This window comes from Colius striatus, chromosome 6 (assembly GCF_028858725.1).
Source record: "Colius striatus isolate bColStr4 chromosome 6, bColStr4.1.hap1, whole genome shotgun sequence".
NCBI classification, from domain to species: domain Eukaryota; kingdom Metazoa; phylum Chordata; class Aves; order Coliiformes; family Coliidae; genus Colius; species Colius striatus.
The window spans coordinates 42,953,951-42,980,787 of NC_084764.1; the positions used below are offsets into that span (position 1 = coordinate 42,953,951).

Below are 26,837 nucleotides of genomic sequence, written 5' to 3' on the forward strand. Positions count from 1 at the left end.
TGTTGATACTGATGCAGATTCATTCCAGTTCAGAAGCTGTCACGTAGGGAGAAAGGAAATAACACAATCTGGCTCCCCTCTTTTGGCATCTGAACAACATAGTTCCTGAGGAGCACTCAAGAGGCCAACAGCATGTAAATGCTTTCCCTCATGGTGACACAGAATTTTCTGGTAGTAGAGTCACCCCCTTCCTCCCCTCCCCTAGTCACAGCTGCACGTACCTTTGGTGTAACATCATGGTTATGCAATGCAGACTCTCCCACTTTGCCTCTCTCGTGTGTGCAAGTAGAAACCAAGACAGAGCCAAACAGCAGCCTCCAAGAGCCCAGCCATTTCCCAACTCTCCTCTTCCAAGCCTCCACTGCTCCCACTGGCATCAGAGGTGAGCTGGGAGCGCTGAACACCGCTGAGTGGCAGCCCAGGAGAGCATTGTTTTCCCCAGCCTCTGTCCAGAAGGAGCCTGGTAAGGCACCAGTGGTGGGCTGCCCATTGCACCCATCCACCTAAGTGATGCAGACCCTGCTGCTATTCACAAGCAGAAGGAGGCTCACAGCATCTCTCCTTTCTAGGTCACCATGACTTCCGCAATCATCCCGTTCACCAGGACTAATGGAGCACAGATGTACTCTCCAGGGAGTGAGCGTGAACCAGAACTCTTATCTCTGGAACACTTCCCAGGAAGAACCATCTCCTCACCATCACGTATCCCAAAGTACCTAAGGAGAAGACAGAGCAGGAAATGAAGCAGAAGAATGAGCTCCTAGCATTTTTGCTACTTTATCCCTTTAAGGTTCTCTGACAGAGTTTATGATCACATCTTCTTCAGAGGAAAACAGTGTGGTGTTAATAGGTAAGCAGGGAACAACCACAGTGAGATCCAGATCTGTAATGCTTTAGTTAAAGCATAGGTAAACATTGAACAGCAGCAGGCCCCTCAAGTGCTTCACAAGCCTCACCTGAGTCATCCCTGTTTGCCTTGAGGGTTGCATAGTGTCCAAGACAGTCCCCACACCAGCTCGAAGGGCACGGAGCACAACGGGACGAGCTGTCGGGCAGAGGTGTGTGCTGGTGCTTGCCCACAGTGACTGAGGGATCCAATGAACACGTGCAGCCTGCACACGTGTGACTGAACTGTGACAGGGCAGGAAGAAGAGCTGTTTCATTCCAGACTGAAGACTAGGATGTGTTAAAAAGAGAAACGAGGTCTCTGAAAGCCTGGTCCAGGTAGATTGCCCCAGCGTGGCAGGAAAGACCCAGGTTTCCAATTTCCCACTTCTAGCAGGGAATGGAGGCAGAATGCACCATCCAGGCCACGGCCAGCAGAACCCAGCAGTGGGGATTCTGGCAGCACAGCACCGTCCACACCGGACAGTGCGGGATCCTCCCCGTGACCCTGACAACAAAGCAACAGCAGGAAGCAGTGTGGTGCTGCTGGCCCTGACTCTCACTGGCAACAGAAACACAGAAGCCTTTTTAATATTGCAAAGGCAGGAATGAGATCCTTCTCCTCTTACGCAACGTGTGTCCTTCCTCTGCAGGGATCAAATCAATATGGGGCCATGCAAAGTCAATGGTTTATTTCAGGGGCTTTTGAATTGGGCTTTGTAGGCAACAAAGGCATCAGCTTTGTTTCAAGCTCCACGAAGACACATCGATATTTCCATTCCATGTCTATTTGTAGGACAGAAACATGACTTTGTTCCTCTTTAATCCTGTTTAAATGTTACACTCTTTTAAAACAAAGTCTGTCAGGGAGAAAGAAAATCAACACTGGTGCTGGAACGTTCCCTGGTGAAGACCTGGGATCCCAACCTCAGAGCATTAACACTGTATTCCCCATATCCTTTCTTCTGGTATACATTAGCACCTTAGCCTTCTTTCAGTTGTTTAAGCCCACAAATCATAGAATCACAGAATGGTGGGGGTTGGAAGGGACCTTTAGAGATCATCCAGTCCAACCCCCCTGCAGAAGCAGGGTCACCTAGATCAGGTCACATAGGAACGTGTCCAGGTGGGTCTTGAAGCCCTCCAAGGAAGGAGCCTCCACACCCCCTCTGGGCAGCCTGTGCCAGGGCTCCCTCACCTGAACAGTGAAATAAGTTTTTTCTTATATTGAAGTGGAACTTTTTGTGTTCCAGCTTCATCCCATCACCCCTTGTCCAAATACAGCCATATTCAGACACATGTGAGCATGCAGACATGTAAGCACGTCACCATGATACAGCTACCAAAACACATACGCTGCAGCCTTTCTGGGGGACGTGAACAAGCAGCAGGAAGAGAACTTTCATATCATGGCTGGAGGAACACTCTAGTTGTAGGCCAACTTACATAACTGATTTAGTTCAACAGAATTGCTTTCTGCCTTTAATCTGCTGAGCAGTTTATCTTTGCTGCTGTGATGGCTTGAGCTTGCTTTAAACCGCGATGGATTAGCGTTGTGCTGTAACACGGTAATAGCTCGGCTTTGCTTATTTTTGTCAAGGATGGGGGAGGGATATCAGGTTCAAATGTTCAGGCAGCAGTTTATGAATGGTTATTTTTCTTACGTGGCAATATTCAGGTACTGAATGCAAGACACAGCTCAACGCTTCCAGAGACAAGACTAATGGATGGCATAAAAATACTCCTGAATTCATTAAAAACAAGGCAAAAATCCCCCCTAGATAAACAGAAAGAAGGAACTTCATCAATGTACATAATTATTTTAATCTATAAATACCAAATTTAATCCAGTATTCAAACAGCTCATCACACCCACCAGCTTTGCATGGAAGACCAAAGAGTAAATGGTCTGAACACGTAATTAATAAAGCTGGTTGAGGACTTTACTAAGTTTGCATTGTTGTTGCAGTTTGGAGACAGTAATTCTGCCAAAAGCACTCTGGCATTTAACTGCAGGAAGACAGTACACTGTAATGCACACAAACCACCAAACAAATGGCACCTCAGCCACACTGCTTACAAATAAGTCCTCAGAGACTATTACCCTGCCGTTCAGTGACTGTTCACAGTGGATTCGTCAGCCCTGGAGGTGGCTGATCTATTAGAAGTCTACAATATGAATCCAGGTCCAAATTTCTACTACAAATTGATGAGCACAGTACACTATTCTAAACCTAATCCAACAATTAGCACACTTCTTTGGCCTCTGTGTAACCTAAACAACTTGCCAGCCTGGAATGGAGTGAGAGATTGTGCTCCTGAGCACTGCCAATAATCCTCCCCGAAGCCATGTAACACTAGGAAACACTAATTCTGTGATCGGCTGTGCTGGCACCCCTATGGCCTCACAACTTCTATGTCTAAAATAAGGCAAGTTGGCACCTTCACGTTCCTAAAAGAGTTTAAAAAACAGGAGTATGTAGTGGTGTTGGAGAAAAATAGAGCTGGGAAAGTAATTCAGAAAGGAGGAGGAAAACCAATCCAACCTCTTTGCAATTAGTGCGCTGTTTGTTTTGCTTTCTCATCGGGAGGGATCTTTATTCTGCACATTCCAGTGAATGGCCATTCGCTATTAATTCATCTTCCTTCTGACACAGAGCACAGAGCCCCGTTCCAGGCTTTCAACATTCCCCTGATGCTGCTCTGGTTAATGCCTGTCTGCTATTTAAACAAAGCCTCTTCCAACCAAATGTGACTATATATGGAATTCCCCGACAAGTATGAGAAGTAAAAAAAACCTGGATGCCCTACAAAAAAGAACCATGAAAACAGAATACCAGGCACAAACCAATGTGAACTGCACAAACTCCACATGTCCTAAAAGAGGCTCTTGGTGGCAAAGGTCAGGTAGCCAGTGTGCCCCACCACCTCCCGCAGCGGCACGCCGCTCTTGAACTGCACAGCTCCTTGCTGCAGGTTGGCGCACGGGCTACCTTGGTGTGACGGGTTGCTGCTGTCAGAGCCGGTGCTAGAATTATCCTCAGCTGCTTTGCCGAGGTCAGGGATTTGTAAGCTAATTGTCCTTACGTTGTACACTCGGAGCAGGATTTCCAAGGTGTTAATCTCTGTAAAACCGTATTCTTCCATCGCTAGGCAGGTTCTTTGGACTTGCTCGATGCAGGGGGAGAACGAGCAGATGCGGCCACCTGCAAAATGAGACAGGTAGTAGAACAGAGAGCAAAAACCAAAACAAAGCACTTTTAGTAGTTTTTCTAACCCTCACTGATGCCCACTGAGTTACTGTTATACAGATAAAGGGAAAACTTTCTTCAAGAACACGTCCATGAGGCAACTATGCAGGTGTGAAGTGTCAGCACAACCTCAAATATGGACAACTCCACAAGATCACAGAATGGTAGAGGTTGGAAGGGAACTTTGGAGATCATCCAGTCCAACCCCTCTGACAAAGCAGGTCCCACCTAGATCAGGTCACATGGGAATGTGTCCATGTGAGTTTTGAAGACCTCCAGAGGAGGAGCCTCCACACCCTCCCTGGGCAGCCTGGGCCAGGGCTCCCTCACCTCAGCACTCAGTTTTTCCCTATATTTAAATGGAACTTTTTATGTTCCAAGCTTCATCCCATCACCCCTTGTCCTGTCACTGGATACAACAGAAAAAAGTGCTGCCCCAACCTCCTGACACCCACCATTGAGATATTTGTAACTATTAATGAGATCCCCCCTCAGTCTCTTCCAGACTAAACAGCCCCAGGTCCCACAGCCTTTCCTCATAAGGAAGATGTTCCAGTCCCCTGATCATCTTGGTAGCCCTGCACTGGCCTCTCTCCAGCACTTCCCTGTCCCTCTTGAGCCGGGGAGCCCAGAACTGGACACGGGACTCTACATGAGGCCTCATCAGGGCACAGATGCTTCAGGCCCTTTAAAAACTGCTACAGCAAATCCATTCACCTTCCAAATCAGTGTTGCCCACCACTTTTGTTCACAATAAAACTGTTAGAGTTGGTCCCTTTTGAGCAGCGACTCTTTAGGAACCACTATCCTCTATTCTGGACTGAGGCACAGAACTGAAGTTGGCACCTACACAAAGCCCAAAGTCACTCTCCACACACTGTACAGAGCTGCCTTCATTAGAATACAAGCGTGTGCGTACACACGCTCTGACAGAAGCGGCTCTGTGTGTGTTTGAGAGCTGTGGTATGCGTGTACAGAATACAGTAATCTCTCCAGGCCATAGATGGAGTGCTGTTAAGGCTTTACCCTTTTAGTCGAGCTGACTAGCACATCTCCCAAGCATTATAGTTTACTGGGTATCACACTTGGTGGGTTTACAGCCAATGCTTCAGAACTCTAGGACGGGACTTGTAAGTGATCGACTAACACCCGTCTCCTTGTCTGTGCACCCATAGGATTTTTGATTCTAAACACAGAGTATTAACAGGCCCCTTACAACTTTCTGCGTGCTACAATGTCACCTTAACAGCTGAGAATAGAATGATTCAGATTTACTCTGAAAAGCCCCAGCCAAATCAGATCAAAGAATTATAAGGACACTGTCTGCCATAAAGCCAGGGCATGTGCTTTCACCCAGGACACTGTGTCCCGCAAGGCAACTGCCCTTCCTGAAAAGCTTTTGTGCTGGGGGAAGGAACACTGGGCAACACAGCTTCAGCTATTGTTTTACTTATTGCAATGAGATGAAAATGTTTCCTGACCTGATTTGCATTCCTCCCCAGCCATCTCCCAGGCTCATCCAGTCCAGCCTTTGAACAACAGTTGTCTTAAGCAGTTAAAGAACCCGTGCAAGTGAGAGCAAAGCATCCTGCTAAAAATAGAGGCTATGCTGGGACTATGTGAAGCCTGCTTTATCTCAAACTCCCTTCTTTTTTCTCCCCCTTTTTTGTTTCTAAAGTCGAATCTCTAAAAAGAGAAAGCATGGGGTGTGAAAGCATCACTGTAGCACTCTAGTTACTGTGCAGCAATGATGTGCTGGGTACTGACTGGGGAAGAAAGCTTTCCATGACCATCAATCCACCGTACACTAAGTAGGATTTAATTTGAGTCCTGAAATAAAGTCTCCACAGCCAAGAGGTTTTATCATGCATCTTCAGAACAAAGTACCCTGGACAAGTAATTCCCTGGAGTGACAATTAAAAATCAAACTTAATAATCACCTGCAAAATTAATGCTGGTTACGTGTCATTATCAACCAACTCTGTTGATGCTGATTTAATTGCACAAGCAGTCCACTAGCTCCCATGAAATTAGATTCATATGTTCTTCAGGATGGCCAGGGATACCAAAATGATACTGATTCTGACAGCTGATCTTCTCTGGCCAAAGCAGTACACACTTCTACCATGTCTGGAGAAGCAAAAGAGAAAAGCACAGGAAGAAATCCCTGTTGCATAAGCAGAAAGCTACTACGATGCACAGATGTTATAAAGAAAGATGTTATATTCTTATTGTGTAGGGAATTGAACAAACGTCTAACTCAGCCAAATGTCACTTCACAGTAACTCTTTGTCTGCAAAGCAAGAATTTGCAGAGACACCAGAGTCTTACTACTACTTCATTCAGGGGTTTTTGTCTTTGGTGTTTTACACTGCAATAAAAAGGGGAAATATATTTACATGTACGGTAAGTCTGCTCTTATTCAGTCTGACTACAAGAGTTTCAAGAGAAGTTTAGGCTTCTGAATCCACTTGCTCTAGATTTACAGACAAAAACTAAGAAGCCTGCACACAGCTGTTGCCATACAAGCTGCAAGGCCGCCTACGGATCTCATCAAGCCTTCAGTTAAAGGCAGAGCACCCTCGGTTTTGCCTCGGGATGGTCAGCTGAGTGCAGCATGTCGACACCAAACTTGGTGACCATTTCTCAGACTGCTTGGGGAAGTAGAGTTACAGAAAACATGCTTTCAAGCTGCTTGGTAGGGAAGTAAGCTCTTGTTTGCAACAGCTAATCTCCAGAGGGGAGGGAAGCACAAACAATGTTACTTCATTTACTGCACTGCTGGAAGCTTCTCAGGTACAAAGAGTGGGAAACCAGCTGGTATTCCATATAACTGAGAGCATGCAGAGGGTTTGGGTAGTTCTGCCTATTTCATCTTTTTTTTTCCTTTTCATACCTATTGTCCTGGTTATTATAATTCATCTCTCCCAAATAAATATACCTACAACTAGCTTGGTGTTGATGGAGCCTAACAAGCTCCCGTGTTTTCCTGTACACACCATCAGGGCAGGCTGGCTTTGACTTACAGGCTGGACTTCATTAAGCAGATATTAAGAGAAGCTTGGAAAGCTACAATTAGCAGAAGGTTGGAAGGCAAAAAGAGAAATTGCAGTTCCAGGCTGCAAGAGGCTGAGTAAAATAGAAAGGTTTGGGAAGCTTCAGTTGTGATGGTTTGTTTAGATGAGCAAAAAAAGTGGCCTCTGGGCAGCAGGAAAGCAGCACTGAGAAAGACATGCTCATCTGTTCCAGGAGCAGAGACACTGTCCTCTTCAACAGACCAGATGCTTCTGAACTTTCTACACTGTGGGCTGCCCTCTGCACCCCCACTGGATTACCAGGGAGGAGACACCCTTTCTGTCACAGTCACCAAAAAGATATAAATCTAGATTTCAGCATTCACAATTCTCAGATTCTCAAAAAGCCCTCTTGTCCTTTAGACATCAAGAGGCATTTAGGGCTTAAAGGACTTGAATATGCATTGCTTTGTCTTGCCATGCCACAGATTCCTTAGTGAATGAAGAAAAGACATGGACTCCCTCCCTCTCCACTCTGGGACACACTGCTCTGTCTGTGGATCAAAAAGGAGTGGACTAGACTAGAGAGCAGTGAAAACAACTGAACTGCAAAGTTTTCAGTACAAACCCAGTTTGTGTTCTTTCAGAGCTCCCCTTTTAGGAAAGCCACCATCCCTAAATTTGGTTAATGAGATCTGTGTGTCATCATAAATTGATACAGTAATTATCTGAGATTAATCTTGTTCACATTGGGAAGCTGTGTGAGCTTTTTGATCTGAAGAGCTGTCTAAAGTTGTGTTTATTCACGTATAATGCATCTGACAAGTGCTACCATTGAGAAGAGAATAATGAGACTGTATGAAAGACTTAAATCTTTTTCTACCTTCAACTTTACAAGGAGTGAGTTAGTTTGAAACATTTAACGGAGAGGTTAAATCTCCGGAAGCTGTAGGCTGGAACAAGCCCACACAGTCCTGGCAGTCATTGCAACCAGCAACAGGGTCGAGAGGATATGACAACCAAAGGACAACTCAGACTGGAAGGTTTAGAGAAGAGAGCTGAAGGGAAAGGGGAGATAAAATAGAAGATTTGCATCCATTTAACAGAGACTAGCAAATTACTAATGGACACACCTGTGCATCTTTACAAGAGGCCACGAAAGTCGCTCCTCCTTCAAGAGCCGTTCCTGGTGCAGTCCGGTGCAACTCCAACAACATTGTTTCTGCTTTGTCTGAGCAAGGACTTTAAACCTCTACCAGTTCTAGTTAGCTAAAAACTGCATGAAGTTTTAAGAATGGGAAATGTGGCAGTGCTGCCCAACTGACAAGCACTCCAGTGCATGCTTACGGTACAGAAAGCACATCCAAGTTACGTGCTGTGACTCCTGTAGGTTATAGTACGTGCTGCAAGCGCTCAGACGAGTTTTTTCACCATCCCAATGTTTTTCAGAAGATGCAAAAAGAACATATGCAATGCAGCAGCATTAAGTTCCAGGGAAAAGGGCATGCAATTTTAGAAATGATCCTGTGATGCAAAGAATACACCACAGCGTTTTTCTCTTTGGTGAAAGAACACAGCTCTGGGTTTGGGGGACTTGGGTGCATTGTTGTAATCGAAAGATTACATTGCAGAAGATCTCATGGAAGAGAAATGATCACACAGGCATTATCATGATGTTGGGGAGAGGCAGGAGAGTCAGTGAGCAGCATCACCGTGGCATTTACTCTGTGCTAGTAGGACACTAAAAATATTGCCTCTGTAAAAGGGGACAGAACGTCCTTTAAGTGAGTGTGCTCGTGGGCGATTTGATGTAGCTTCCCTGACAAGTGAAATTAGAGGATTCAGCTGTTGGAAGGAATTAAAGGATGTTTCTTGATTCAGAAAAGAAGAAATTCTCCAAATCACTTGCCAGCTCATTAATTTGGGCTTGATGTCATTCTCTGCAAATGTGATCTTAACCTCTACATGTGTAGGTGCACCCTTCCAAAAGAATTCATTCCTGCTGGCTCTGATGGGCTGGCACAAAGGAAATGGAAAGAGTCGGCTGCAAATTGAGGTAGAAAACCCAACACCTTCCTCTAAGGATCTTTTCATCCCAAACTACTTCCTACAAACTGGGTAGAGGCCAGGAGCTTTGGCTGGCATTCCACATCATGGATTATGATCCATGACAGTGAGAGAATCACTTTTACTTCAGCCCAGGCCCATCATGTGCACTCAACCCACGAATCCCTGACGGACTGCAGACTAATGCCCTCCAAGGAGGTAACAACTACTGGGGCTGGCTCAGCAAACAGCCAGAGCCTAAGAACAAGGTGAAGTTGCTTTGGGGTTCTGCACCTGGTCCCAGATCTAAGTGGGGCAGCTTTGCACTGGACCAGGTGCCCCTTCAATGTTGAGAGGACATGCTTCCGTTTCAAGTTAGTTTGTGGATCTTTAGGCTCACCTTGAATTAATACTCCTTCAAATCAAAGCAAGTACCACAGTAACTGTGTGCTGACATTTCAGCAAGCACTTATTGCCTCATCCATTTATTCCAAAACAATCTCCTGGGGACACAAGAAGTGTTGATACAGCCTGAGTAGCACCTGCATGGGCGGAGGAGGATAGCCTGCGAGACTGTCAGGCTCCACTCCCTGCCCCAACACATTCCCTGGGTGTTCTTGAGGTAGCCCAAGTCCAAACAATACCAGCCTTGATGTCACTGCCCTCTTAGCGTGATTCAGCCTGGGGTACTCCCTACCCAGACACCACAAGGGGTGAGACTTGTGGCCAGGGATTTCATCTACTCCTCAAAGGCACCCGTGGGTGGTTTAAAAACTGGACCAAGAGTAACCTCTGGGCTCAAGAAAAATAGCCAGTGACTTTCTACACGGATGTGGTATTCCCTGGAACCTCAGTGGCAAGCCTAAATGAAAACTGAAACTAGCTAAACCAGGCAATGCCCTACCTGCCCCACAGGCTGCTGGGAGGACGAGACGTTACTTATTCTCTTACACAGTATCTGTCATAACCAAACCTGGCAGGTTAGGACAACGATCAATGGCTATGCCAAGTGGGGGGAAAGAAAAGCAAACAATGCCTGGTTTAAGTCTGTTGTGTACAAATGAAACACATATAAGACTTTGAAAATGAAAGGCTTTACTGCTGAAGGGCTTCTACTGTCAGGAAATGCAGAGGCCCCAACAGGGAGATGTTCAGAGGGAGCTTTCCCTGCAGAGTTTTGAGGGTTCAGATATTCAGGTGGTATCTCAAGGATCACAATCTGACAAACTCATAATTTAGGGGCTTTATGATGCTCAAGAGGGAAATCTGAATTGAAGAAGAAAATCTTTAAAAAGAAAGAAAGAAAAGAGGGGTGGTTTTAATCATTTTGTGACTCAGACTGTTAATTTAAACACCACCAGGGACCAATTTATAATGCAAGAGGCCAATCCAGCCTAATATATAGCTGTATTTTTCCATCTCCCTACCTGAAAAATTAAAACTCTGTATGAAAATTCTTGTACAAATGGATTTCTGCCTCATCTTCCACAGGCTTGGAAGAAATAGACAATATTTATGAGAGTGGAGTAGGTGGGTGCAGAATTATATTCAAAGCACTACAGTATTCAGCAGTGAGATGACTGTGAGTCAAAAGTTTCAGGGCACTTAAGAACTGTAGAATATTGAAGATAATTTTGTTACTTCACAATTTTTCCTCATTTTCTTCACTTAAGAAGAAAAATTTAGCCTGAAGTGGTTAACAGCAGCTTTGCAAAACCCACCAAGGTCAGGTATTGGGAACAGCAGCTATGACTACAGGAAAGCACTAATCAGCAGATGCTGCAAAAGAAAAACAGTGCAGGTCTGGAAATGAAAGCAAGTTCTGCAGTGCAGTAGTGTCCCAGAGATATTACAAGCAGCATTTCTGCTGAAAGTGTGGCTGGTGAAATCAGCACAGAAGGATGCAGCTGAGATGCAAACCTAAATGTTGGCAGAGCACACGACCAGAGACCAAGAACCTTCTAGTCCCAAACCTACTGTGCCCTTTTATTCTTGTACCTCTCCAGAGGCTGGCAGTGCTTTAAACGGGAGGCCAAAAGCTACTGTAAATAGTGTATTTACAGCATAATGCAACTTGAGTGATAAATGTGCTCTGTAAAGAGGATCATTAACACTTGGCCTACTAGGAGCTGCAACTATTCTGGTTCTTGAGCTTAAGTAGCAGAGAAAACACTGATTTGATAAGGTTTTGTTAAGAACTCTCTCAGCTGAACACTACAATGAACACTGGTTTTAAAGAGGAGGAGGCTAGCTGATCCATTTATTGAATTCACTTAGCTCTGATTTCATTCAAAGCACCTTCAGGGAATAAACTGCCACTATCTGGCAGTACAGCTGCCAGACACATCACAAGAAAACCCTCAGTGTGAACGCTTCCAGTGTGACCTTGTCCAGATGTGGGAGAGAGGGTGTGGAGGGAAAAGAGTGGAACAGCTCACTTTCTCCAGTGGTGCATTATCACCACGCTAACCCTTGGAACAACAGCAGTATGTGCACAGCCTGTTCTTACTGCAGAAGAGCTTTAACTATTTGAAAGCAAAACAAAGGAGCACTACAAAATTATCTGCCCGTGGTAGGGAAAGGGAAATGGCTCGAGACATCCTTCATCATGTTTTAAGACTTTACAGAGTGAAAGAAAACAAACCCAAAGCCCAGGATAAACCTACCTGCATGGTTTGGAATAAAACAGAAAAGTTTGTACCTGTTACTAGTGCAATCAATTGTATTTTACACAAAAAGGAAAAGCAGTCTTTGTTTACGTGCAAAATAAAACAAATGCCCCCAGCTCGGCTGGGTGCTACGAAACCCAAAAGATGAGCCTTGGACTGATAGCAGATCTCAGACATTGCTGCTGTTTGCATCAAAACTGCAGCAAGGATCAGCAACTTGTCCTTTTGTCTGCTACAGAAAGTGCATGATGTCACTTCACAAACACAAAACCGTGGGATTTTAAAGCATCACTTCTATTCCCTGAGCAGATGTAACCTTGCAGCATAGCACAGTAAAGTACAGCCAGATGGTACGGCCAGTTTGGGACTGGAATACCTTTTCTAGGATTTCAAACGCTGGAGTGAGACAAGGATTCAGAACTTGGAACTGTGGAAGCAGCTCTGCTCAGTATTCCAAACATGCAGCACTCCAATAACTCAAATTGGACTGCGCAATGCAGCGCCTTCTAAGCTGGGAAGTCAGCTGAGTGCTGTGCTCACCAGATTAGATAATTTGAGCACGGGAAGGGCATCGTAGAGCACGGGGAAAAGTCCTTTTTCCCAGGACACACTGGAAAGCAGCTACAAAATGAGCTGTAACCCTTGCAGGTACAGAGCACTAACAAGTCTCTCTTTGTTTATTAAAGAAAGCCTGTGTTACAGAGGCATCAGACGGCATTTTTAGCAGCCCAACAGCGGGGTTGGTCCTGACTGAGCAAGGAAACGCACGTTCAGTGAGCTCTGAGAACAAGGTTAAGTCCTGTGATTTCAAGATAACCTAGCAATTGCCTTAAATCAGGCTGCAATTACGTATTCTATTAAAGCACTGGACCCTGGCACATAGTCATGCTTTACAAAACTCATGGCCCAGCATGGGCACTGCTCAGCACTCCGTGCCCTCTTGGTTAGAAAAGTCACTTTTGTGGACAGAAGTGATCTGGCACAAGTTAGCTCAGATCCACACTAGTATAGTTACACTATTCTAACAGTAATTAGGGGAAAACGTATTCCAGGGTAAAAGGATGATTCATTCACTGAAGTTTACTTTTCAATGGGGAAAAAGATTTATAATAAACCGACAAAATCCATCCAGCACCTCAAGGGCAGCTCTCACTTGCTGTCACAATCCCAGAATAGCCTTTACCTTCCATTCCCACTGCAACCAACAGCGAACTTCTGGCTAGCTTGTTAGATTTAAGGCAGACATTGGCAAGGATATTTAAGTGTAACCACATTTTCTTTAACATTACTGATGGAGTGCTTCTGCTAAATAGGTCCAAATTGTCTGTGATTGATGTGAAGTGCTTCTGAACACCTTTTATTACTAAATTGCCAAAGAAATCCGCTTGCAGCATGTATTGTTACTGCTGCTTCCCACACACCTCAGATCTAGCAAAATGCACTTGACAAAGGTTCAAAGGGGTTTTTTATAAACTGCCCATGCTAATTGTAGCAGCTAGCACAGGCCTGTGGGAAAAAAAAGTTGCTCTTCTCCTTTCAAATCTTCAGCTGCAAATTGAAGAGCTCTTCTAAAAGCTTTTCAGCCTTAGAAATGCCTGGAGACTTTGACATTTGAGAGCAGCGATCACACAAAGGAAGCGTTTGGAAGCAGATCTAAAGTGTGGCTCAATGGCAGAAAGGTGTGCACACACAGCACTTCCTGAGCAGAGAGAGGCAAGTGCAGTTACCTTCAGCTTTTAACGCCGACTTTGCATGTCCTATGGCTTCCCATGGAGAAGGAATATCTAGGAACACAGCATCCGCAACGTTGGAGACACCAAACCCATTCTTGCAGACATCCTGGTTGGTTACAGTGACCAGATGCTCCACCCCATGCTCTTTAAACTCCTCCCTGGCTTTCTCAGCTCTCTGTTGGTGGAACTCCACTGTGTACAGGTGCCCTGTGGGAGCCACTGTCCGGATGAGAGCGTGGGAGAGGGATCCGCTGCCCGTACCTAGAAAACACAAACAGCTCATGAAATGCCTGTCGACAGTGCTGTACATTAGAACAAAGGACTGATGTATAACTAATACAACTAATGTCCTCCTGCTTGGACACTTACTCAAACCTCAGATGAACAGAAAACATTGGTTAAGTGACCCTTTCAGGGTCCTCAAAGCATTAATTAAAAAGCTGGCAAACTCAGGCCCTGTCCTCCCTTCCTGGAGCAGAAAAACAATGCCAAGGGTCAGCTATGGCTTTAACAAGTGCCACAAGGGAACATGGGGAAGCAAACACCACAGGAAAAATGCAGGGAAATTAACCAGAGACTCTTCTAGATGCTGATTTTAACATACTGTCAAAACCTTACATGTCATTAAAACAAAGAGATGTTGGCAAAGATCTGTGCTTAAAAATCCTACTGACAAACAAACGGCCTTCAGAACACAAAGTCCGTTTTGCCTTGGCCTCCTAAGAGACACTGGCCATCCTCAGCTCCCACTGACATTATCCAAAACAAAGGCCTCTGGGCTTCTTGCTTAAAACTGAACAAACAACTTGATTTCCCAGGTGGCTTACGTACATACACGCCTACGCCACCTTACCAAAGTCTAATGAAAGCCATCACATACCTGAAAGTGTACAGAAGCACAATTACCATGCACAACCAGGAACTAACTATTAAGGCACAGATTTTGCTTCTGGTTTTAGTTTGATAATTTAAGAAACTTACTTTAAATGATCCATTGGTGTATTAGAGGAATGACTAATAACCCACATTTTCACTGGAGAAAACAGCCATCTATCAATTCATGTTGCAAATTACTCACTCAAGTGGCATTTAACAGAATAACCCCCCTAAACTAAAAACTCCACAGCTGTTTATTGATTTATAATTCTGTCCTTGGAACACATTTCTCCTGTAGAAGGAAAATCTATTTCTAGCTATCTTCAGAGACTGATCAGGCTAAAATTTGGCCTGAAGGAAGATCTTTCAACTAATATATATCTTAAAAAACTTGTAAAGGACAGAACCTTAAGTATAGCAGTGGAGGAGAAAGCTCAGGAACTAGCAGAAAGGAAATTAATTAGGGGACAGAGGGGCTGGTACAGCTGCTTAATTGGAGCAATACTTTCCATGAGTGTACAGGAAGTCACTTTGCTGAGAGATCCAAGGTCCTTGCCCTCTGGTCACGGAAGGGGAGAAACACTGTGGTGGCGCCGTATTCAATCTGACAGCTCAGCAAGGGGAGCCATGCTGACTGTAAACACAGCTCAGGGCCCACCTCTGCCACCACATCGACTGACTGCACTGTGGAAACAGCACTGCTCCTCTGCTTCCCTCTGAGAGGGCCCTGGCCTCAACGGGCACACTAGCACCCTGCCCCCAGCTTTAATGGGGCACATCAAACCTGGAGGGAGGATCCACAGAATTTAGCACTGGCCTCAGGGGGGTCCAAGGGAAGAGAGAGACTGTGACACACACATTTATTTGAAGTGAAAATCCATGTATTCATGACAACATTAAAGCAAACCGAAAAGCAAAAGACACTTAAGATGTGCACACTTATCTGGTGATGGCACATGCAGCCTCGAAATGTCAACAGAAACTTCTCCCTGGTCAAGAGGAGGAAGGGTGGCACAGCAGCCACGTGGCTGTAAAAACTCAATGCTATGTGTACATAACAAAGAAACAGCATTTCATGGATTTCTTTTTTCTTTTAATGACAAGAGCAGGGAACTGTTGTTGACAGGATACTAAAATGACTGAAATTCTGCCTTCACATTTCATGCCAGAAAGCAGGATTGCACAACTGAACTTTTTCTGCACGCTTTCCGCATCTTTCTCTGCTAATCTAAAGGAGTGAACAGAAGGACTGTCAGCACAGCTGGGCTGTAAACAGAAGAGAGAGGCAGCTTGTTGTGCATGTATCAAGTTTCCTTGTTCATATTCTTTTACATTTTTAATCACTTTCCTTTTAAATGTGCTCCAAACCAAACCCTGAACTAAAACCAGGATGCTGGAAGTCACCACTTGCAGGCCTTCTTAGAGACCGAGCTTTTGTTGAACAAGGTTGCCAGGAATTATTTGCTGTTGACTGGCTGCTGCAAACATGAGAACAATACACATGTATCACATTTTAACAGATCAAATTCTAGCATATTAACGTCATTAACGAGAGGATTTCTGAAGATGCTGCCTGTCTTCTCCATGACAACACTCCCAAAACTGGAGGAAACAAAGAACAAAATGGTTTACAAATCGCCCACCATCCTAACATCTTGCCTTGAAAAGCTGATAGATTCTGAATGCAGTCCTGGGAAACGACAAGGACCTCCAACTCCCACGTGCCTGATAGTTCAGCACACTGTGATTCACTATGGATGCAAGGGGCTGGCAGTCCAGCATAAGGTTATGCAACCCCTAAAGCCCAATCAGCACCGTCTCCAGAAGGCAGGGGTTCAACTCTAGGCTTCTCTGATGCTGCAGAAGGGGAAATAAGTATCTGTCTTTACCTTCTCCCTGCAGAGGTGCAACATTCCACATCTGAGTCCTCCTGCCACCTTCTCAATTCCTCTTTGTCTTTCTTTCAAAATCACTACTGAAAAACATAGTGTTCAGCAAAATATGACTCAAAGACTCTTGGGCATCGGTTTGAAGTAAGTTCTAGTCAGGTTCAGGTTTCCCTGGGAAATGAAAGGTATCCTTAGCACAACACAGAATCCATCAGGGACACAGCCACGACGCAAGGAGCTCCGCTGAAGACATGAACTTGAACGCTACCAAACCTGAAACAGCATAGCTGAATGGCCTGCACAGAAATGAACCAAAAACCTGAACGCTCAGAACTGAATATTTTCTCTCAGAAGATGCAAGTTACCAACTGGCTGGTCCTCAGTAGCTTTTCATTCTCCTATGGGTGCAGTGACATGCCGGCATTGCTCCTCACTGACCTAGAAAGCGGAAGGGGAGACGACTTCTAGAACAAATAGAGTTTGTAATTTTTACACCAGGATGCTTGCTTTTCTGATGGCTTGCACTATAAATAGCCTTAGAAACTGTTTGTTCTCTGCCACAGGACAATGCCCATTTAACTACAGCGTATTAATCATGAATGGACTCTATAGACGAGAGGCACACGGATGATAATTCAAACTGGACCGAAGACATTAACACCACAGCCGCTGTTTTACAGCTCCTTTAGGTGAGCACTTAGGTCATTGCTAATGCCTTTGGAAAATATGATGCTCTTTTACATGGGCTATTCTGTGATCTTAAACACCTCAGTCAAAAATCAGACGTCTGCACTGCAGGCATTTAATGAGACACTGCAGGGGCCCCAACATGGCCTACTCAAAGCTGAAAGCCCGAGGAGTAGGCAGTGTAGGGGATCAGCACGTAGAGTGGGAAAGTGGGCCATCACAGTCCAAAGGCACGAATGAAGATCATGTGTTGAATCCACATGTTTGGTGGCTAATGGTCCTGCAGGCCTATGTAGTGTCCTTTCCTTACATTCTTCTTCTCTGACACCTCTAATCTCAGGAGAGTGTTCCGACCCTCTCCCGGGGAAAACACTGCAGTTTTAGAAGGATTTCAATCCCAACAAGTGGACACTTAGATAAAACACTCTAGCTCAGCACCTACTGATACTTCGTTCTGATTTGAAGACAAGAATTGATCAGATCTACTCCTTGATCATTCCTGACCTCAAATAGAACTGTTCTTCTCTCTGCTTATTCAAGTGACAGGTTATCTACAGAGAAGTCTCCACACACCTCAGCCGACTTAAGACAATGTCCACACTAAGATCGTTTCTCACCTTTTCAAAGCTGCAGTGACAACATCTGAGCTGCTCAAAAATAACATGTGCTATTTCAACACAGTACAGATACACATCAGAACACTGGCAAGAGAAACACGAGTATTACAACAGCATCTAGCAGAACACTTGACTGATAACTGAGAGAGAACATTTTTATGCTGTTTGCTACTTAGTCTGGTTTTCTTATTGCAAAAGATCTTTGTCTGATCTCCCAGAACCTCACCCATGCTATAAACAGGAGTGATTCTGTGCTCCACTACATTTCCTCCATACAGGCTATCACTTGTCTTCCCCAAAGATTTCTTGTTGTGGGTGCTTCTGATTGTGACTGAGGACCTATAGATGCTCACAGCAGTGCATAAGCAAATGCACCTTGGAATAAGGCTGAAGAAACTCCTAAGTGCATCTATGGGTTCACATTGATTGAAAAGAGGAAAAGTGTAAAGTATGCAGAGTGTTACTACTGAGTCAATACAGTAGCTAGTGACATTTGAATAGAACTGAAACTTCTGCTGCAAAATTTGGCCAGGGAAGCTATTCTAACACGAGTAAATACAACAAAACAATGACATTGTTGCTGTATTTGTCTCCTAGTTACACCACTTAGACCTAGCAAATGCTAAGACAGGTCATGAATCAGCCATGAGAACGGAAGGAGCCTCAAAAGCAAATTAATCTTCAGACAGGGCTAATAACTCCACAGCTAATACCTGTCAAGGAACCCTGACAGAGAAAGACTGCTCACTGTACATGACAAGTTTATGTAACAGGAGAATCATTAGTAATTTTTAGCAATTATATGAAGAGATATTAAGCATCTGGTGGAAATTAACCCCAAGATCTGTGAAGATACTCTGTGAAGACAGTCAAGGGCACAAATCGTGGTGGCAGAGGTGACACACAACAAAAGCAGGGACAGAGGAAGAGGGGAAGACAGAGAGGGAAAGAGTTTCAAGGAGATGAGCTGACATCTGAAGGAGGAAACAGCAAATCAGGAAGTTCCCTTTACAGAAGATTAGCTCTTTTTTCCAGCCTATCTGTTGCGGTTGCCATCCTGAAATAGGCATTTTAGGCAGCAGGCTGCAGGTTAGAGAGGACCACTGCTGAGAAGGTGGGGGAAGTTTTCAAGGCTGGCATTGCCTAGAAAGAGGAATGGGAATGTGAAGACTGACAAGAATTTTTCCTTAGAGTTTCGAGACTTGGAGTTCCTTAGGGAAGGATCTTCTGAGAGTGGGCTAACGTCGTTTAGTTCAGAGCTGCATGAGAAATGCACATGGTGTTCAAGTGAAATGCAAGATGAAAGTGAGGCCAGAAAATCTGGAAACAAACACTTCAGGGGATGAAAAGCATTCCTCATGAGCTGCAGGTCAGCCACAAGTCTGAACACATGAGAGCAATGCCTCCCTTGGCCATAGTTTTGCTTCAGTATGACCAGAGAATACTGTGCTCTCCCATGTTCCTACTGACAAGGCCTGTCTTATCTCTCAAAAGGTGCTATACAAGGATGGGGTTTGCTGCTTCTCTCATGCTCACCTGAACAGCTGCTAAGAGGTAGACAGGGGAGACATTATAAAACATAGAATTAATTAGTACAAGCATGTTCCAAAATCAAATGAATCCGTAGCAACCTTGATCTGTACACTAAAGATGGAGCTGCAAACAGTTCCCATGTACTTATGCCACAAAAGACAGTTTCAATTTAGGAGTATCAGTCAAGAAGTCTCCAAGCACTTCAGAAGTCACAAGCACATAGCTGACTTGCTGGGACTCCACAATAAACTATGAATCATTTATTGAGTATCCATTAATCATTAAGTCCTCGTTACTTTTTTATGAGTGTACTCTTAACAAAATCTACACCCAGGCTGTGACTTTGAAAATTTCATAATTGTTTTTGAGAAGCTCCAGTGTAAGGCTGGCTGGCAGCTCTTGTTACTCCTCCACAGAGAAACCATGAGAAGCCAGAAGAGTGTTCTCAGTATTCAGAAATCCAGTCTGGGGGTTCAGAGGCCTATTGCTGGCTGGCAATGAACAGGGATTTGGGATTTAGCTGAAGGGAAATGAGAAATCCAATTACCACCTTTGCTTACCTGAGTCTGATTTTGCTGAATGCTGAAGGAAAACTGGGATGGTGGTTAGAATACTTTTGATTAAATTACATTTTGTCTAAATAAAATCCTCCTTCGAAGCCAAAATATTCCTGAGATTTATCAGATTAAATGAGGCTTCCTGGTGCTGTACTGCATTTCCTGAGTAACTCAGAGGTTAAGGACAGACACTTGTCTTACCAGGGAGAGGAGACAGATACAGGGGGACTAGAAATAAAAAAAGACAGAGTTCCACACACTTTTGTTTGGAAAAAAATACCTTTCCAATGTAATAGAGAAATAAAGGTAAACCCCTCAAAACTAGTTGTCAAATAGAGTTGTAACACTACAAGCATCTGTAATCCCTGGACTGAAAATAGCCTTGCCTGGGAAGCTGACAGCAACATTGGTTTTGGAGAGTGTGGATATGCAAAGAATAAAATATTCAGCTTATTTCTTTATCTGGACAGTGATTGCACATGCCATCGACACAGATGGGGCCAGAGTTACCTGACAAGAATCAGTTTTACACTGCCAGGCCACCCACAGCAGGTATTTTAGCAGCTATCTCAAGTTTCCCTTAATTCTGGAAAGACTGGGCTGTTAAGAGACTGTGTCAGAGTGGGGAATTCCTCAAGCCCAGGGACCAATGCTTTAAAGATCTTAGCTCCAGCAACTAACAGTTTTTAAACCACAAGATACCTTTATGAATTAGAAATTAGCAGAAGATAGAAAAAGGATCCTATTCCTACACCTCCATCACGGAACATCAGGCAGATGCTGGCTTCCCTTATAGCCTCAATAGAGTATGCTTGGATGGTTTTAATTATGCATGCACTGCTGACAAGCTTGCTCTTTATGTATTTATTAAAGATTATTAAAAATAGTCAAAACCACATTCATATGTTTGTATCATTTATAACAAATTATGACTAATCAATTTAAACTGCATCATTCAAGTGATACCAAATGAAGCCTTCTGGTTATTCTCCTGCTTTTTTTGTCTAATCACACACAAAAGATTGTTTCCACCCTTATCTACAGCATTACAACACGACACGGAGGGTATTTCATCTTATTTTATCGATCTTTTCTTCACACAGTTGTGGAGACTAATCCACAATCCTGCTTGCTCACACTGGGGAAACAGAGGGCACTTCTTCACGGTCTAATTAGTGAGATGAGAGGAAAAGAGCCCGGGCTGCTTAAAGTGCCCACTCTGCCAGTCCCAATAGCACCTATGTATATCAGTTCCATTTCAAATAATACAAAACCAGACAGATCTCCATACTAATTAACGCTCCAAAGACATCCCAAAGCAGCAGGGGCAGGAAGCAGACTCAAATGTCATTACCAGAGCAGATTTCCTGCCTCGTCTCTGTTAATCGCCATTGGGCTGGTTCCGTCTGGGCCACGCAAGGTTAATCTAGAACTAACGATTTTGGATCACTCGATACTGTCTAATTTAGGATGGCACCAAAGTAGGTTACATCATCACACTGGAGGCTCCAGCTGTCAATAACTCCAAAACTTTTAATGCATATCACCACTTCTGGGCAGTTGCAAGCAAATTCCCCATGTTGCTTCAAGGTTAATCAGATGAATGTGATGCAATACTCTTTAGAACATTGAATCCTTCAAGCAATACAAGCAAAACTATAGTCCTAGAACTGTTTATCTTTCCTGGAAAGCTGAAGTTATAATACTTTGACAGAACAGGCATTGAAATAAACCTGGGGACAGTTTCCCATTGGCAAAAAAACACTTGTTTGTGGCTTTTGACTGAGAGCATTTTGGGGACTCTGCACAGGTTACTTCAGCAAGGGTTTCCATTTCTTAGCTGTTTAGACAAATGAGCTTTTAAACGTTTTCACTCTAAGTATCCTTGACATTACCAACAACATTTCATGTGCAGCTCTGTACTTTAATATTCACCTACTCCAAGTGAAGCAGGACATGGAGCAATCCAAATCTTTTCCATCTCTGAATAATTTGCTGTGTTTGTTTTTCCCATCCTGCCTAAACACAGTAGGGAAGGGAAGAGATGAAGAGCTGCCCAGTGAACAATGCTGCTGCTTCCCATGACAACCTTAAAAATGCCTGATTAGCCTAGAAACCAAGTTAGAAACTTAGAGAAACCAACCATTTTAGTACCAGAGGCTTCTGCATATGGCTTTGCCAGTTTCAAGGGCTGCTACAGAGCAATCAGCTCCTTATAGCCCCGGTGTCTTAATGGGTGCAAGTGGATGCAGTTGTGATGGGATGCAGTCATTATGCCTGAAAAGCTGCCCAAAATGATGTTTGGGTGGGGATGGGAAATGTTAAATGCAAGAAAATGCAGTGCAGCACAACCCCATCACACCGATTCTTTGCCACAGCTATGCTTGAGAGGGAAGTGTATGAAACTGCTTCATAAAAAGACTCAAAAGGAAACAGCCAGAAAACTCAAGGACAAACTACCTCAGCTCACATTATTCCAAACTACAGAGATGCAATCAAATCAAGCAAGCCCCAAGCTGCTTGCAGTAATAAAGACATGAAAGCTTTATTATAAACTGGATCTAACCATGAAAATATCTATCAATTGAACATTTCATTCCTTACTTACAAATTAATATTTAACTGTTAATTACTATTACAATAGTAATAAATTAAACCAAGTTGAGAAACAAAACACATCCCTGTGCTGAACACAGCATCCCTTGTATTACACAGCTATGGTGATTTTGCATGCAGCTGCAGCACTGCAAGTGGATCCTGCTTCGGGAGAGAAGGGTGAAACGGATGTACATACATGGTATCACATTACAGAAACACAATTCAGTTCCTTTATTAGTTCAACAGCCTGTCATCAGAGTCTCTTTCACTGGGTTATCTCACTGATATTCTCTGAAACTGCAAGTTCAAAGCCTGACTTTTTACTCAAATAAAGCTTTTTCTAATAGTTTATTATGTACTCTACAACAGCTTCAGAAAAGGGAAAGAAAAATGTTGATGTATTTCTCTGAAGAAGATGAATTTATCAAACACATCCTCAAAGGTATTCTGGGACATGAGGCCAGCACACTGAGGTAACATTATTTGTTGAAGAAACAGCAGTTGATAACGTGTGCACATGAAACAGAGTTACTCAATGTGTAGGCTGAGAAAATTATATCACAATAGGGGAAAAAAAAGAGGCTTTTCTTCCAAAGGTAAAGATAAGCCCTTTTTTTTCCCCAAAAGTGTTGGTGTTAGTTTCTAAGAAAGGATTTCAACATATTAATTATTACCTGATTCACATACTATGGAGCCTGGCTTCAGTTCTAGCATCATGGTGATTATAGAGATGTCTGTGGAGTACAAAATCTGCGTCCTGTGCGGAAGATTCATGGTCCAGAGTTCTGGAGTTGGATGAAGAATAAAGATCCATCCTCCTTTACTGCAGGTTACTTTGGAGCCATACTTCTTGCCTATGAGATCTGTGGAATGCCTGATGACCCCATACTTAGTCTGAGTTACAGTGCCATGCTGGACTTTCACAGGAAACATGGATTCATGGCCCAAGAATACAATAGCTGTGTCACCATCCTTTATCGTATCTCCATATTCGACAAAACTCATGGTGACAGTCTTGCAGCTGGCTGATGGCTGTCACCTAGGAGAGAATAAATAATGGTAAGAGAGTTTTGCAGGACCATGATGGAGCTGAAACCACAGACATAAACCCAAGTAATTTTATTTTCCCCAATACAGAACAAAAGCACACTGTGTAAATAAGATGTTAGCATGACAACTCCAGGAAGTCAGGGACTTATCCCCTGCTGCACTCTTGATCCAATTAAAATCAATGGCAAGATCCCAGGGATTTGCATGGAATCAGTATTTTCCCCACTTTATGGTACATTTTAAAGAACATTTAGGAAATACATTCTAATTTACTCAGCCTGCTCTACCACACTACTGAGAAACCTGCAAGGGAGTATGAATTTCAGCAGTTCACAAGCTCTCAGGGTTCCAAGCTAAGGTTTAGAGACAGGATGAAGGTAGTATCTGTAATGATTTACGCATCAATTGGACTAACTACAAGAAAAAAAATAACATTAAGGCTTTTAATTTGCCATTTGGGGTGCAGAGTGACTCTCTGGGAAGTCATCTGTTTGCCAGCTAAATGTAAATGACCACATGCAAGCTAATGCTCACAGTTGTATTGCTTCAGCCCCACAGTCACAGAGCTGTTTAGAGAATTACAATTGAATTTTGTTGCCTTTAAGAGAGTCTAGAAATTAGAAGGCAGCTTACAATGAAACCTGGCATTGCCTTTCAGACAAGGCAGCAAACTATCTAAGCTGCAGGCTGATCAGTTGGTGGAAGGAGTCAAAGTTATGCTGATTCCAAAGTTATCATTAAAGCCTATGACAGGCAGCTTTAAAAGTCAGATTTCTGGTACTTCTTCCATGAGAGAATTAAAAGGAGCATTACTTTTAGTTTCAGAATAATGACTGGATGTGTAACAGCTTGGTCCTACTTCATTGCTTTCATTTAAAACGTTTAGGTCTCCAATTTTAGTCTGTTTCTTTTGGCCAAAACTTGCTGTAGTGCAATTTGCTGTTAAGCAGAGAGATTTCTATTTTTTCCACTGCAGTCAAGAAGACTGCTAAGCAGATGTAGTCAAGACTTTCAAAGCTTATGACATGCTTAGTGCATAAGGTAGTGAGATGCCAAAGCAGAACAGGCCTGTCTGGACATATGGTGAAACAGCAAGAAGGGCATCCCATAAATCCAGAAATATATACATACTGGACTTTGTGAGACAGTACAAATGGGTAACCATGTTTTATAGCTTGCACTTTTATTCATGTTCTTAATCTTTCATAAGTGGCACTTGAAGTTATCATTCCAGATAAAACATAGTTTTCAGCTCTAAGAACAATACCATTTGAAAGGAGCTTGACTGTAATCCATTTCTTTCCAAGTATTTAGACTTCAGTTAGACCCACGTGCATCTAGGACATGGAGAGAATTATTCTCCCTTTGATTACACAAACTGGCATCCAGTTTCTTTGCCTTCCTTTGAGCCACTAAGCTTACCACAGATAATTGCCACAATGGTGTATGCTGACATCCCAAGTGACAGGCTCAGATCTTACCTGGCACATTAGATTTGTACACTTGGGGTAAATCTGGGGTCTGTGAGGAATTCTGGCAGGTTTTTTTGTCCCCGCCTATGGCAAGGAGCACAGTGACCTCTGCAAGCACTCATTTTCCGTTATTTTCCATTTCCTACCAATGCAGCCCCTCACATATTGTTGTAATCTCTGTCTCCCTTAGTCTCTAGGTAGCATGTAGATGTCTTGGTACAGTATTACTTGTGGCAGAGCGCTGTAGAGGGGAAGTGGAAGGGAAGGTCTGGCAGTGGCTTGTGGCAAGGCTTCAGGGCTTTTCTATGGGCTTGCCTCAACTTTACATTTCCCATCGTTGCAGTGACCTAAACTCGGTGATGCAGGTGATCCCTTGCAGCCTCACATATTAAACTACTAAAATGACTGTGTTCCCTTCAACCAAAACCCACATATACCTCTCTGTCTCCTGACCAGCTTCCACACAGGCCTGGCAGGCCACCTCTTCGCTCTCTGAGCAGCCCTGCTGCTTGACACGGCAGCGAGGGGAACCTCCCGAGGAGGAGGAGAAGGCAGGCACAAGCGTCTCGCCTCCCGAGGAGCGCAGGCCCCTCAGTAACATGAGGGCTGGTGAAGCCGCTGCCCGAGCAGGCGCTGCAGAACGGCTGTTCCCGGAGGCCGGGCCTCCCGCCCGCCCCGAGGCCGTTCTCCCCTGCGCCCCTCGGCTGCAGCGCGGCCGTCCCCGCGCCCTGGGGGTGCATCAGCCCGCGGGGTTGGCTGGTTTAATTCGGTATTGCTGAGGGGGGGTTAAGAGCACAGAACACGCCGAGAGCTCGCCGGCGGGGTCAGGGGAGGGATTAGCCTGCCAGAGAGCAGCATTAACCCGTGACGAGCCCAGGCGGCGACAAGCGGGGAGCGGGAGCGCCATCGCCCCAGGACCCCGCCGCTCCTCAGGGCCTCGCGTCCCCCCGGCAGCCACCAGCTCTCCCCGTCCCCAGAGCCGTTACCTTCCGGGGCTGAGCCCCGCCAGCAGGCCCGGCCCGGCCCGGCTCTCCTCGCACGCGGTGCCCGCCCAGCGCCTCCTTCCGCCCCGGTCGCAGGCTGCTGACGCTCCCGCCTCCCCGCCGCCTCCGCCCTCTCCAGCCCTGCCTAGAGCCGACGAGTTGCCGCCGCCCGTGCCCGCCGCGGCCAGCCCCAGCTGCCACCGCCCGGCCCCTCCGCCCACCAGCCGCCCAGGTTGCCCAGCCCTCCGCCCCGCAGCCCACGGCCGCCCAGCCCCTCGGCCTTCCGCCCCGCAGCCCGCTCAGCCCTCTGCACCTCAGCCCGCCGCTGCCCGGCACAGCCTGCCGTCGCCTCATGGCTCCTTGCTGGGTCCCTGAGGAGGGGAGATGGTCACCGACCTCGGTCCTCGGCAGCCCTGCGGGCACTCCTCGCCGAGCCAGCCAGGTTGGCCCGGTCTGCGGTGAGGGCGCGGAGGGGCAGCCACCATTCAACCATACCCCTTGGTGAAACCTGAAGGCTGTAAAGGGTCATGAGGGTTACCAAGGAACCCAGTGGGAACTATGTCACCCATCAGGTGTATCTTTGAGGAGTCATGAGGGCTGCTGACAGCAGAGATGAAGCCCCTTCCCCAGGGAGCGCCTCTGCCTTTGCGGTCAGTGGACTCACGCATCCTCTTCAGTGCCCAGGGCAGAGGCTTCCAGAAGGCTCTGCCTGCCCTCCCCCAGGGCAGCCTGCTTGGGGAGAGGCAGCTTAAGGGCAACCAAGCTCTTCGCATGGGTTTCGTAAGGCTGTAGGAGAAACCACAATGTGGGCTCAAAAGCAGTGGAATCATCTAAACCCCAAATAGCTTGGTACTAACTCCTACTTCTGTCTCGTGTTTAGGATTGAAGTGATGTGGAGGGCCCTGTGTGCCCCGGTGGTACGGGGGATGTAGTCAGTAGGCAACGAGGAGAGTATCGCCTCATCTGCTTGCAACAAG

At 45.1% G+C, this 26,837-nt stretch overlaps 1 protein-coding gene across 2 annotated transcripts; it reads right to left on the bottom strand.

Moving 5' to 3' along the window:
* On the bottom strand, window positions 1-25,950 carry TRMT61A (tRNA methyltransferase 61A). 2 transcript variants are annotated; one of them, XM_061997774.1, is made up of 6 exons: window positions 25,864-25,950; window positions 23,030-23,394; window positions 13,593-13,859; window positions 3,973-4,091; window positions 957-1,131; window positions 1-716 (listed from the first exon to the last, which is right to left on the bottom strand). In XM_061997774.1, exons 2-6 carry the CDS (start codon window positions 23,358-23,360, stop codon window positions 607-609), a joined length of 1,002 nt encoding a protein of 333 aa, XP_061853758.1. In that variant the 5' UTR covers window positions 23,361-23,394; window positions 25,864-25,950; the 3' UTR covers window positions 1-606. The 2 variants fall into 2 exon arrangements, with proteins under 2 accessions (XP_061853758.1, XP_061853759.1); XM_061997775.1 differs by lacking the exons at window positions 1-716; window positions 957-1,131 and having other exon boundaries at window positions 1,428-4,091.
* Between the last annotated feature and the right edge of the window lie 887 nt (window positions 25,951-26,837).

Excerpts from the sequence above, each read along its gene's own strand:
- TRMT61A (XM_061997774.1), bottom strand. The coding sequence starts at position 23,360 with ATGAGTTTTGTCGAATATGGAGATACGATAAAGGATGGTGACACAGCT. Across the intron at positions 13,860-23,029 it reads CTCCATAGTATGTGAATCAG|GTACGGGCAGCGGATCCCTC; the intron begins GTAATAATTAAT and ends TGTGTTTTCTAG. Across the intron at positions 717-956 it reads GGCAAACAGGGATGACTCAG|GTACTTTGGGATACGTGATG; the intron begins GTGAGGCTTGTG and ends TCTTCTCCTTAG.